Source organism: Mustela lutreola, chromosome 5 (assembly GCF_030435805.1).
Source record: "Mustela lutreola isolate mMusLut2 chromosome 5, mMusLut2.pri, whole genome shotgun sequence".
Taxonomy (NCBI): domain Eukaryota; kingdom Metazoa; phylum Chordata; class Mammalia; order Carnivora; family Mustelidae; genus Mustela; species Mustela lutreola.
Window position 1 is genome coordinate 135,589,471 of NC_081294.1, and position 13,377 is coordinate 135,602,847.

At 39.6% G+C, this 13,377-nt stretch overlaps 1 protein-coding gene across 10 annotated transcripts in view; it reads left to right on the forward strand.

The window, feature by feature from the left end:
- Positions 1-11,250, forward strand: part of APC (APC regulator of WNT signaling pathway) — a 134,682-nt gene extending 123,432 nt beyond the window's left edge. For all 10 annotated transcript variants that reach the window (XM_059175659.1, XM_059175663.1, XM_059175665.1 and 7 more), the window contains 2 exons: positions 738-952; positions 3,700-11,250. In XM_059175659.1, coding sequence (XP_059031642.1) covers positions 738-952; positions 3,700-10,276 — 6,792 coding nt within the window. In that variant the 3' untranslated portion in view covers positions 10,277-11,250. The remainder of the gene's footprint in view (positions 1-737; positions 953-3,699) is intronic.
- Positions 11,251-13,377: the final 2,127 nt, after the last annotated feature.

The window sequence follows — 13,377 nt, forward strand, 5'->3', positions numbered from 1 at the left end:
GATTTTAGTAGGAAGAAAAACTGACATCAGGATCATGGCAAGTTTTAACCAAATATCCTGAATTATATACTCAGTGTTTTGTTCTTGCAGCAATTACAGTTTGCTTTGATGTTATATACCAAGGAAGTTCTGGTTTTTGGAATTAACCTTGTTTCTTTGGGAGTTTTAAGAAATTGGAGTTTTTTCAGTATGCTTATTTTTTAACAAATTATATTGTTACCTTTGAATCAACCACTTATAAGTATATATGTGTGTTTTTTATACAAACAGAATATTCGTACATCCTGCTCTGCAACTTGCTCTTTTTATTTAATAATATGTCTTAGAGATCCTTCATATCAGCATATATAGAGGGATTTGGTGTTCTTGGTTTTTTTTTTTTTTTCTGGTTTCTATTACCATGCAAGTATTCTTTTCAGAATGCACATCAGTTCTGTTTCATATTCTTATACAAGCTCTCGATACGTGTGTACTTCTAAGCACTTAGAATAAAGTTCAAAAAGGTCATTAGTTAAGTATTGTGTTCTGCTTGAGCTATGGGGATATCACTACTTAAGTTCCAGTTGGTATTTTATCAGTTTTTCTAAATGGAGAGTGCCCATACTTTGCCTTTGAAGGGTGAGCAGCAGGGGAGATAAGTAATGACAATAACAACCTACTCAATAGAAGTAAACATAGAAATTGTAAGAGGCATGTTCCAACTCTAATTGGATGACACATGTTCTGTTTCTTAATAGGAATCAACCCTCAAAAGCGTATTGAGTGCCTTATGGAACTTGTCTGCACACTGCACTGAGAATAAAGCTGACATATGTGCTGTAGATGGTGCGCTAGCATTTCTGGTCGGCACTCTCACTTACCGAAGCCAGGCAAATACGTTAGCCATTATTGAAAGTGGAGGTGGGATACTACGGAACGTGTCCAGCTTGATAGCTACAAATGAGGACCACAGGTAAATGCAGCATTTTTATATTACTTTTAAATGAATTCGTGTAGAATTCATACCCTCAAAAAGAATCTCTTGTAAGCAGTGTTTTGTATAATTGTGCAAGTGCTAAACTAAATTAGATTACAGTGAAAAGATAACTATTAGTTCCTAACTCATTAGTATATTTATTCTTTTTTTTTTTAAAGATTTATTTATTTATTTGACAGAGATTACAAGTAGGCAGAGAGGCAGGCAGAGAGAGAGAGAGGAGGAAGCAGGCTCCCTGCTGAGCAGAGAGCCCGATGCGGGACTCGATCCCAGGACCCTGAGATCATGACCTGAGCCGAAGGCAGCGGCTTAACCCACTGAGCCACCCAGGCGCCCCTAGTATATTTATTCTAATAAAAGTTTATAGTATGAAGATGTGTAGAGGCAAACAAATGATGATCAAGAGGTATAACCCATATGAAGGGGAAAAAATTAAAGACACAAATACTACAGAGAACAAAATCCCATTGTTAGTATGGCATAAGGGAACGAAACATTTATAAAGAACAAAATCTGTGGATATGTTCCAGAGAATCCAGTAGTTCTTTTTTTTTTTTTTTTTTTTTTTTTTTTTTTTTTTTTTTAAAGATTTATTTATTTATTTATTTATTTGAGAGAGTGAGCTGGGGGAGGGATGGGTGAGAAGAGACTCTTAAGCAGACTTCCTGCCAAGTGTGGAGCCGAGGGCGGGGTTTGCTCCCAGGACCTGAGATCATGACCTGAGTTGAAATCAGGAGTCAGACATTTAACTGAACCGAGACATCCACACACCCCCAATGGTTCACATTTTCTTAATGGTGTCTTATTATCAATAATCTTAATATTATTTAGCCAACAGCCTTTCATCTAAGGCTATGAAACCTAAGAAAGCATCTCATTTACAAGGCACAAATTTTCATAACTTAGGCTCTGGATTTTGTTAGCAAAAATAGGGATATCTTGGGGTGCCTGGTTGGCTCATTTGGTTAAGCATCTGACTTGATTTTGGCTCAGTTCATCATGTCAGGGTCACGAGGTTGAGCCCCTCGTTGGACTCCATGATGTGTGTGGAGCCTGCTTAGGATTCTTTCTCTCCCCCTTCCCTCCTCCCACTCTCAAAAAATATATACATATGCATCCTTTCACAGCTTGTTTTTTTATATTTTATCCAGTATTGCTTCTCGTTTTCAGAAACCCCATAAGGTACTTCTAGTAACAGAACTTGTAAAGAATGTGAACATCTTCTCTTTAGGTTTTTGATACACAAACAAGCCTTAGAGCCCTCTCTGCTATGCAAAGAAGACCTCTTAAACTCAGTAAGCGCTCAGGTGTCTGCTGGACTGCTCAGAGAAGATTGTCACATTAAAGCTCATTGTACACCCTTGCCAGTCAGTTTTAAAGACCTCTAAAGTTGAATGTGCTATCATTAAAATTATGTTTACCATGCATTAAACAAGCTGTTGCTCTTTCAAGTCCCAAAGTTCATTATGCTAACTCTCAACCCTTGTTTTTATAGTTAACCTTTAAATTTTCGAAACCTTTCACTAGAAGTAATAACTCCACACACAGTTTGACAGAGCACACTTCTAAGAGGGATAGCATTATCACAAAATCAATCCAGGAGGATAAAGGTTATTCTAAAAAGTCACTTTGCTAGTCTAGGCGCTTACAGTGTGCTCCCTGTAAAGACTGATTGATCGATTTTTCTACGTCTTCCAAGATTTTTTGTAGTTAACATTGTGGAACCCATCTATAGATTAAGTTACCACAAAGTCCCTGTTCAGGGTAAGATTTTATAATACATTCATTGAGGAACTCTGTCACCATGTAGATAAAGCAAGTGTTTCTGCTCAGGAATTAAAGAGAGCATGTGGGGGGGGGGGGGGAATCCTCGAGCAGACTCCCCACTGAGTGGGGAGCCTGACACAGGCTCTATCCCAAGACCTTAAGATCACGACCTGAGCTGAAATCAAGAGTTGGATGCTCAACTTACTGAGCCACCCAGGTAACCCAGGAAAAATTTTAAAAGCTATGGGGTCAGGGGAACCTGGGTGGTTCAGTCCATTAGGCATCTGCTTTTGCCTCAGGTCATGATCCCAGAGTCTGGGGATCGATTCCCACATATTCTCTGCAGAGTAGAGAGCCTGCTGCTCCCCCTGCTTGTCCTCTCTCTTCTGCCAAATAAATAAATAAAATCTTAAAAAAAAAAAAAAAGGAAGTAGAAGCAGCAGCTATTGGGTCAGAATAGGAAATGCAGAACAGATTAAAGTCAACACTTTTACTTCTTTTAGTCTGACAGATGAGTATTTTTAAACAGTAAACATTAAATGAAGTAGGAACAAAAGGAGATGTAAAATGCTTGAAATTTATAGTATAATTTGGGGCAGTTTTATTATGCCTATTAATAAGTTTTAGTAGTTATCTTTAGATTTAAATTTGTTTTCTAGGGGCGCCTGGGTGGCTCAGTGGGTTAAGCCGCTGCCTTCGGCTCAGGTCATGATCTCAGGGTCCTGGGATCGAGTCCCGCATCGGGCTCTCTGCTCAGCGGGGAGCCTGCTTCCCTCTCTCTCTCTCTGCCTGCCTCTCCATCTACTTGTGATTTCTCTCTGTCAAATAAATAAATAAAATCTTTAAAAAAAAAATAAATAAATAAATAAATAAATAAATTTGTTTTCTAACCTTTTATTTGTTGTTACAATAAGGAGATTGTTACTTTAATTTTGGGATCTCTTATTTTATTTCAGGCAAATCCTAAGAGAGAACAACTGCCTGCAAACCTTATTACAACACTTGAAATCTCACAGTTTGACAATAGTCAGTAATGCATGTGGAACCTTGTGGAATCTCTCAGCAAGAAATCCTAAGGACCAAGAAGCATTATGGGACATGGGGGCAGTCAGCATGCTCAAAAACCTCATACATTCAAAGCACAAAATGATTGCTATGGGAAGCGCTGCAGCTTTAAGGAATCTCATGGCAAATAGACCTGCAAAGTATAAGGATGCCAATATTATGTCTCCTGGTTCAAGCTTGCCGTCTCTTCATGTCAGAAAACAAAAAGCCCTAGAAGCAGAATTAGATGCTCAGCATTTATCAGAAACTTTTGACAATATTGACAATTTAAGTCCCAAGGCATCTCATCGTAATAAGCAACGACACAAGCAAAGTCTCTATAGTGACTATGTTTTTGACACCAATCGACATGATGATAATAGGTCAGACAATTTTAATACTGGAAATATGACTGTCCTTTCACCATATTTAAATACCACAGTGTTGCCTAGCTCTTCTTCCTCAAGAGGAAGTTTGGAGAGTTCTCGTTCTGAAAAAGATAGAAGTTTGGAGAGAGAACGAGGAATCAGCCTAGGCAACTTCCACCCAGCAACAGAAAATTCAGGCACTTCTTCAAAGCGAGGTTTGCAGATTTCCACCACTGCAGCCCAGATTGCCAAAGTCATGGAAGAAGTATCAGCCATTCACACCTCCCAGGAAGACAGAAGTTCTGGGTCTACCACCGAGTTACATTGTGGGACAGATGAGAGGAATGCACTAAGAAGAAGCTCTACTGCCCACACACATGCAAACACTTACAGCTTCAGTAAGTCAGAAGGTTCAAATAGGACATGTCCTGTGACTTATGCTAACTTGGAATATAAGAGATCTTCAAATGATAGTTTAAACAGTGTCAGTAGTAGTGATGGTTATGGTAAAAGAGGTCAGATGAAGCCTTCCATTGAATCCTATTCTGAAGATGATGAAAGTAAATTTTGCAGCTATGGTCAATATCCAGCTGACCTGGCCCATAAAATACATAGCGCAAATCACATGGATGACAATGACGGAGAGCTAGATACACCAATAAATTATAGTCTTAAATATTCAGATGAGCAGTTGAACTCTGGAAGGCAAAGCCCTTCACAGAATGAAAGATGGGCAAGACCCAAACATATAATAGAAGATGAGATAAAACAAAGTGAGCAGAGACAATCAAGAAGTCAAAGCACAACTTACCCCGTATATACCGAGAGCACTGATGATAAACACCTCAAGTTCCAGCCACATTTTGGACAGCAGGAATGTGTTTCCCCATATAGGTCAAGAGGAGCCAGTGGTTCAGAAACAAATCGAGTAGGTTCTAATCATGGAATTAATCAAAATGTAAACCAGTCTTTGTGTCAGGAAGATGACTATGAAGATGATAAGCCAACAAACTATAGTGAACGTTACTCCGAGGAAGAGCAGCATGAGGAAGAAGAAAGACCAACAAATTATAGCATAAAATACAACGAAGAAAAACATCATGTGGATCAGCCTATTGATTATAGTTTAAAATATGCCACAGACATTCCTTCTTCCCAGAAACCACCATTTTCATTCTCAAAGAATCCATCTGGACAGAGCACTAAAACTGAACACATCTCTTCAAGCAGTGAGAATACATCCACACCTTCATCTAATGCCAAGAGGCAGAATCAGCACCACCCAAGTTCAGCACAAAACAGAAATGGTCAGACCTCCAAAGCCACCTCCTGCAAAGTTCCCTCCATCAACCAAGAAACAATACAGACTTACTGTGTAGAGGATACCCCAATTTGTTTTTCACGCTGCAGTTCATTATCATCTTTGTCATCAGCTGAAGATGAAATAGGATGTGATCAGGCAACCCAGGAAACAGATTCTGCTAATACTCTACAAATAGCAGAAATCAAAGAAAACAGTGGGACTAGAACAACAGAAGATTCTGTGAGTGAAGTTCCAACCGTGTCACAGCATATTCGAACCAAATCCAGCAGACTTCAGGCTTCGGGTTTACCTGCAGAATCAGCCCGGCACAAAGCTGTTGAATTTTCTTCAGGGGCCAAATCCCCATCAAAAAGTGGTGCTCAGACACCTAAAAGTCCACCAGAGCACTATGTTCAGGAGACTCCACTCATGTTTAGCCGATGTACCTCAGTCAGTTCGCTCGATAGCTTTGAGAGTCGTTCGATTGCCAGCTCTGTTCAGAGTGAACCCTGCAGTGGAATGGTAAGTGGCATTATAAGCCCCAGTGACCTTCCAGATAGCCCCGGACAAACCATGCCACCAAGCAGAAGTAAGACCCCTCCCCCTCCACCTCAGACAGTTCAGACCAAGCGAGAGGTGCCTAAAAACAAAGCCCCTGCTGTGGAAAAGAGGGAGAGTGGGCCTAAGCAAGCTGCTGTAAATGCTGCGGTACAGAGAGTCCAGGTTCTTCCAGATGCTGACACTCTGTTACATTTTGCCACAGAAAGTACTCCAGATGGATTTTCTTGCTCCTCTAGCCTGAGTGCTCTGAGCCTCGATGAGCCATTTATACAGAAAGATGTGGAATTAAGAATAATGCCTCCAGTTCAGGAAAATGACAATGGGAATGAAACGGAATCTGAGCAGCCTGAAGAAGCAAATGAAAACCAGGAAAAAGAGATGGAAAAACCTACCGACTCTGAAAAAGACCTCTTAGATGACTCAGATGATGATGATATTGAAATACTAGAAGAATGTATTATTTCTGCCATGCCAACAAAATCTTCACGCAAAGCCAAAAAACCGGCCCAGGCTGCTTCAAAATTACCTCCCCCTGTGGCAAGGAAACCAAGTCAACTTCCTGTGTACAAACTTCTTCCATCACAAAACAGGTTACAAGCACAAAAGCATGTTAGTTTTACACCAGGAGATGATATGCCACGGGTATATTGTGTAGAAGGGACACCTATAAACTTTTCTACAGCTACGTCTTTAAGTGATCTAACGATAGAATCTCCTCCGAATGAGTTAGCTGCTGGGGAAGGGGTTAGACCGGGGGCACAGTCCAGTGAATTCGAAAAACGAGATACCATTCCTACAGAAGGCAGAAGTACAGATGAGGCTCAAAGAGGAAAAACCCCATCTGTAACAATACCTGAACTGGATGATAGTAAAACAGAAGAAGGTGATATCCTTGCAGAATGCATTAATTCTGCTATGCCCAAAGGAAAAAGTCACAAGCCCTTCCGTGTGAAAAAGATAATGGACCAAGTCCAGCAAGCATCTATGTCTTCATCTGGAGCTAATAAAAATCAATTAGATGGTAAGAAAAAGAAACCTACTTCACCAGTAAAACCTATACCACAAAATACTGAGTATAGGACACGTGTAAGAAAAAATGCAGACTCAAAAAATAATTTAAATGCTGAAAGAACTTTCTCAGACAACAAAGAGTCAAAGAAACAGAACTTGAAAAATAATTCCAAGGACTTCAATGATAAGCTACCAAATAACGAAGATCGAGTCAGAGGAAGTTTTACTTTTGATTCACCTCATCACTACACACCTATTGAAGGAACTCCATACTGTTTTTCACGAAATGATTCTTTGAGTTCTCTAGATTTTGATGATGATGATGTTGACCTTTCCAGAGAAAAGGCTGAATTAAGAAAGGGGAAAGAAAATAAGGAATCAGAAGCTAAAGTTACCAGCCATACAGAACTAACCACTAACCAGCAGTCAGCTAATAAGACACAGGCTGTTACAAAACATCCAATAAATCGAGGTCAGTCTAAACCCTTGCTGCAGAAGCAGTCCACTTTTCCACAATCATCCAAAGACATACCAGACAGAGGGGCAGCAACTGACGAAAAATTACAAAACTTTGCTATTGAAAATACACCAGTGTGCTTTTCTCGTAACTCCTCTCTAAGTTCCCTTAGTGACATTGATCAAGAAAACAACAATAACAAAGAAAATGAACCTATCAAAGAGACAGAGCCCCCTAACTCACAGGGAGAACCAAGTAAACCTCAGGCAGCAGGTTACGCTCCTAAATCATTTCACGTTGAAGATACCCCTGTTTGTTTCTCAAGAAACAGTTCCCTCAGTTCTCTTAGTATTGATTCTGAAGACGACCTGTTGCAAGAATGTATAAGTTCTGCAATGCCAAAAAAGAAAAAGCCTTCAAGACTCAAGGGTGATAATGAAAAGCATAGCCCCAGAAATATGAGTGGCATATTAGCAGAAGATTTGACACTCGATTTGAAAGATATACAGAGACCAGATTCAGAACATGGTTTATCCCCAGATTCAGAAAATTTTGATTGGAAAGCTATTCAGGAAGGTGCAAATTCCATAGTAAGTAGTTTACATCAAGCTGCTGCTGCTGCCTGTTTATCTAGACAAGCTTCATCTGACTCAGATTCCATCCTTTCACTGAAATCAGGAATCTCTCTGGGATCACCATTTCATCTTACACCTGATCAAGAGGAAAAACCCTTTACAAGTAATAAGGGCCCACGAATTCTAAAACCTGGGGAGAAGAGCACATTGGAAACTAAAAAGATAGAATCTGAAAATAAAGGAATCAAAGGAGGGAAAAAAGTTTATAAAAGTTTACTTACTGGAAAAGTTCGATCTAATTCGGAGATTTCAAACCAAATGAAACAGTCCCTTCAAGCAAACATGCCTTCCATCTCTAGAGGCAGGACAATGATTCATATTCCAGGAGTTCGAAATAGCTCTTCAAGCACAAGTCCGGTTTCTAAGAAAGGCCCACCTCTTAAGACTCCAGCCTCCAAAAGCCCTAGCGAAGGTCAGACAACCACCACTTCTCCTAGAGGAGCCAAGCCATCAGTGAAGTCAGAATTAAGCCCTGTAACCAGGCAGACATCCCAACCAGCTGTGGCAAATAAAGGGCCTTCTAGATCAGGATCTAGAGATTCCACTCCTTCAAGACCTGCCCAACAACCATTAAGTAGACCTATGCAGTCTCCAGGGCGAAACTCAATTTCTCCTGGTAGAAATGGAATAAGTCCTCCTAACAAATTATCTCAGTTGCCAAGGACTTCATCCCCTAGTACTGCTTCAACTAAGTCCTCAGGTTCTGGGAAGATGTCTTATACCTCTCCAGGCAGACAGATGAGCCAACAGAACCTTACCAAACAAACGGGTTTATCCAAGAATGGCAGTAGTATCCCAAGAAGTGAGTCTGCCTCCAAAGGACTAAATCAGATGAATAATAGCAATGGATCCAATAAAAAGGTGGAACTTTCTCGAATGTCTTCAACAAAGTCAAGTGGAAGTGAATCTGATAGGTCAGAGAGACCCGTATTAGTACGCCAGTCAACTTTCATCAAAGAAGCTCCAAGCCCAACCCTAAGGAGAAAACTGGAGGAGTCTGCTTCATTTGAATCTCTTTCTCCATCTTCTAGACCAGATTCTCCCACTAGGTCCCAAGCACAGACTCCAGTTTTAAGTCCTTCCCTTCCTGATATGTCTCTGTCCACACATTCGTCTGTCCAGTCTGGTGGATGGCGAAAACTCCCTCCTAATCTCAGTCCCACCATAGAGTATAATGATGGAAGACCAGCAAAGCGCCATGATATAGCACGCTCCCATTCTGAAAGTCCTTCTCGACTTCCGATTAATAGATCAGGAACCTGGAAACGTGAGCACAGCAAGCATTCATCATCCCTTCCTCGAGTAAGCACTTGGAGAAGAACTGGAAGTTCATCCTCAATTCTTTCTGCTTCATCAGAGTCCAGTGAAAAAGCAAAAAGTGAGGATGAAAAACATGTGAACTCAATTTCAGGAACCAAACAAACTAAAGAAAACCAAGTATCCACAAAAGGAACATGGAGAAAAATAAAAGAAAGTGAGATTTCTCCCACAAATAGTACCTCTCAGACCACTTCCTCAGGTGCTGCAAATGGTGCTGAATCAAAGACTCTAATTTATCAAATGGCACCTGCTGTTTCTAAAACAGAGGATGTTTGGGTGAGAATTGAGGACTGTCCCATTAACAACCCTAGATCCGGAAGATCTCCAACAGGAAATACTCCCCCTGTGATTGACACTGTTTCAGAAAAGGGAAATCCAAACGCTAAAGATGCAAAAGATAATCAGGGAAAGCAAAATGTGGGTAATGGCAGTGCTCCCGTACGCACCATGGGTTTGGAAAACCGCCTGAACTCCTTTATTCAGGTAGATGCCCCAGACCAAAAAGGAACTGAGGCAAAACCGGGACAAAGTAATCCTGTCCCTGCATCAGAGACAAATGAGAGCTCTGTTGCTGAGCGTACACCATTCAGTTCTAGCAGCTCAAGCAAGCACAGTTCACCTAGTGGGACTGTGGCTGCCAGAGTGACTCCTTTCAATTACAATCCGAGCCCTAGGAAAAGCAGCGCAGATAGCACTTCAGCCCGGCCATCTCAGATCCCGACGCCAGTGAATAACAACACGAAGAAACGAGATTCAAAAACTGACAGCACAGAATCCAGTGGAACTCAAAGTCCTAAGCGCCATTCTGGGTCTTACCTTGTGACATCTGTGTAAAAGAGCTGGAATGATGAAACTCAGAAAATTATGTGTTAATTACAACTGCTATGTAGAAATTTTGTTTCAAATGAAACTTTAAGACTGAAAAATTGTGTAAATAGGTTTGATTGTTAGAGAGTTTTTGTTCTGGAAGCCATATTTGATAGTATACTTTGTCTTCACTGGTCATATTTTGGGAGGCACTATTGATAGTTAGGAAGAAAATGGTAAAGCCAAGTTTATTTGTACAGTATGTTTTACATGTATTTAAGTAGCATCCCATCCAACCATCCTTTAATTATTGCTTGTCTTAAAATAATGAACACTACAGGTAGAGGATATGATATATTGCTGTTCTCAATCATTTCTAGATTATAAACTGACTAAACTTCAGGGAGAAATTGGTATTTATGCAAAAAACCATTCTGTTTTAGTCCTTGTGAGTCCATCTAACATCATAATTAATCATGTGGCTGTGAAATTCACAGTAATATGGTTCCCGATGAACAAGTTTACCCAGCCTGCTTTGCTTTACTGCATGAATGAAACTGATGGTTCAATTTCAGAAGTAATGATTAACAGTACTGTGGTCACATTATGTGCATATAGATAGCTATGGTGTAACAATTTACACTATTTTGTGCTCAAAACAAAAAAAAAAACTAAAAACAAAAACAAAAAATCTGTGTAACCGTAAAACATTGAATGAAACTATTTTACCTGAACTAGATTTTATCTGAAAGTAGATAGAATTTTGCTATGCTGTAACTTGTTGTATATTCTGGTATTTGAGGTGAGATGGCTGCTCTTTTATTAATGAGACATGAATCGTGTCTCAACAAACTAAATGAACATTTCAGAATAAATTATTGCTGTATGTAAACTATTACTGAAATTGGTATTTGTTTGAAGGGTCTTATTTCACGTTTGTATTAATAATTTTCAAAAAGGCCTCTTTTAAAAACTTATATAAATTTTTTCTTCAAATTCTATGCATTCAGAGTAAAATTCCTCTTACTGTAATAAAAACAATTGAAGCGAACTGTTGGCATTTAACCATTCCATGCATTGGCACTTAACCATTCCTGAAACTTCTATTTCTTAAATGAGATTAGCTTAGAAACTCCCGATGTTTAATATTTTTTCTTACTCCATTGGAGTTGATTTAAAACAAATTCATGTAATAGCAATGTGAACTACCTAGCACAGGACTGGACGTTGAACAAAATAGGCCCATGTAGAATATTTCCTTTTTCTTAATAGAATGCTGTACTTGAAAAATTAATTGATTATTGCTAGGTGTAAGTAGTCTCTTCCAAGCCTGTCTTGGAATGTTAACTGTCTTGTCCCTTCATCTACCTTCTGTTGCTACTAGATCCGGAGTGAACAAATTTTCTCACCCTGAATGTTAGGGCAAAATTCCATCAGCCAATTGTAATCAGCATTTTGCCATGCTCAGAAAATGCAAATCACGTGGAACTTCAAAGGTAGATTTAATACTATTAAGATATTCAAAAGACTATTTAAAGCCCCTGCCCGTTAAGGAAAACTTTGTTTTTGGTGGGTAGAGTCGAGAGGTACATGTTCAAGTGCCCCCTTCCTCTCAGAGCAGGGAGCTCCTCCTTGAAGGAAGGAAAGAAAGATAAACCGATACACATATTAACAGGTAGTTTAATGTATCTTCCCAGAATTTGTCCTAAATGATGAGAAGGTGAGAATGATAAATGCTCACGTATTTGTTGAATAAAAGAAACTACTTTTAATGATAAAATTCATGTGCTCTGCATTTAGGGAAGGGAAAAGATGCTTAGATACAATGGGGCTCTGAGAAAAAGGATTGAGAAGGAGTACGCATATCTATTTGATGCCCTTGAAACCACACGTGGCTATCTACCCCTTACCTGTGTTTATCAATGCCAGTAAATATTCCAAAGCCCATATTCTTTCCACTGTACCACTTTGCAAACACCTCCATTTACTGATCTTTGGAATATATCAACATGTTTTTCTTTTTTATTAATCGTTTTTATTAACATAAAATGTATTATTTGCCCCAGGGGTTGAGGTCTGTGAATTGTCAAGCTTACACATTTCACAGCACTCACCATATCCCATACCCTCCCCAATGTCCATAACCCAACCACCCTCTCCCTTCCCCACCAACCCTCAATTTGTTTTTTGAGATTAAGAGTCTCATAATTTGTCTCCTCCTGATCCCATCTTGTTTCATTTTTTCCTTCCCTACCCCTCAAACCCCCCTGTCCAGCCTCTCAAATTCCTCATATCAGAGATGGAATATATCAACACTTAAATTTTTGTCATTTTATCTGAATGAAATCATTTGTGAATAAGAATAGTATCTTTTTCTCAAAGGCTGCTTTCTCTAACGTAATACGTGGGCATATAGGTTGTATTTCTTTCCTCTTTTGGTCCTGATTTTCTGTTTTTCTGAATTACTGCTTGCCAGTTATTATGAGCACTTTCAGGGTGTTAGTCAACTAGAATAAAACTGCCTTTTTCCAAGGAAGGGGAAAAAAAAAAAAAAACCCTACTATCAAGGCTGGAAATGAAAAGAGGGTGCCTTCCACACACCAGAAAACTCAGGAATTACTGTAGGCAACGCCTCCTATGAGAATGTCAAGTCAGTCTACATTGCCCATTGAGGAAAAAGTTGTTGTATGAGACTCTTCTGTTAAAATAGCTCGGAATTAGGAAAGGGGCAAATTTCATTTCTACTTTTAGAAGTCCACAGGGTGCTGTCATAACTTAGAGGCCAAATATTCCCAGTTTATGCTTGTTGAAAATCGTATACTGAGCCCAGTGTCAGGAATTAGTTATGATACCTGTTAAGAGAGACAGTGCTCTTATCTAGCTTAGACTGTAGCAAAGCAGTGGTTTCCAAATTAGATTGGATTTGGGTCACCAGAAGTGCTTAAGACATAGCTGGGTCAATCCCCAAAGTTTCTGATTGTGAGTAGGGCCCAAGAATTCACAGTTCTAACAAATTCTCAGGTGATGCTTGATGCTGCTGGTCTGAGAAACACACTTGGAGATTGATTGCCCTAAGTTATAATGAAGCTCCTTGAGTGATTGCCTTAGGTCATAGCTCTTCCTCTCAA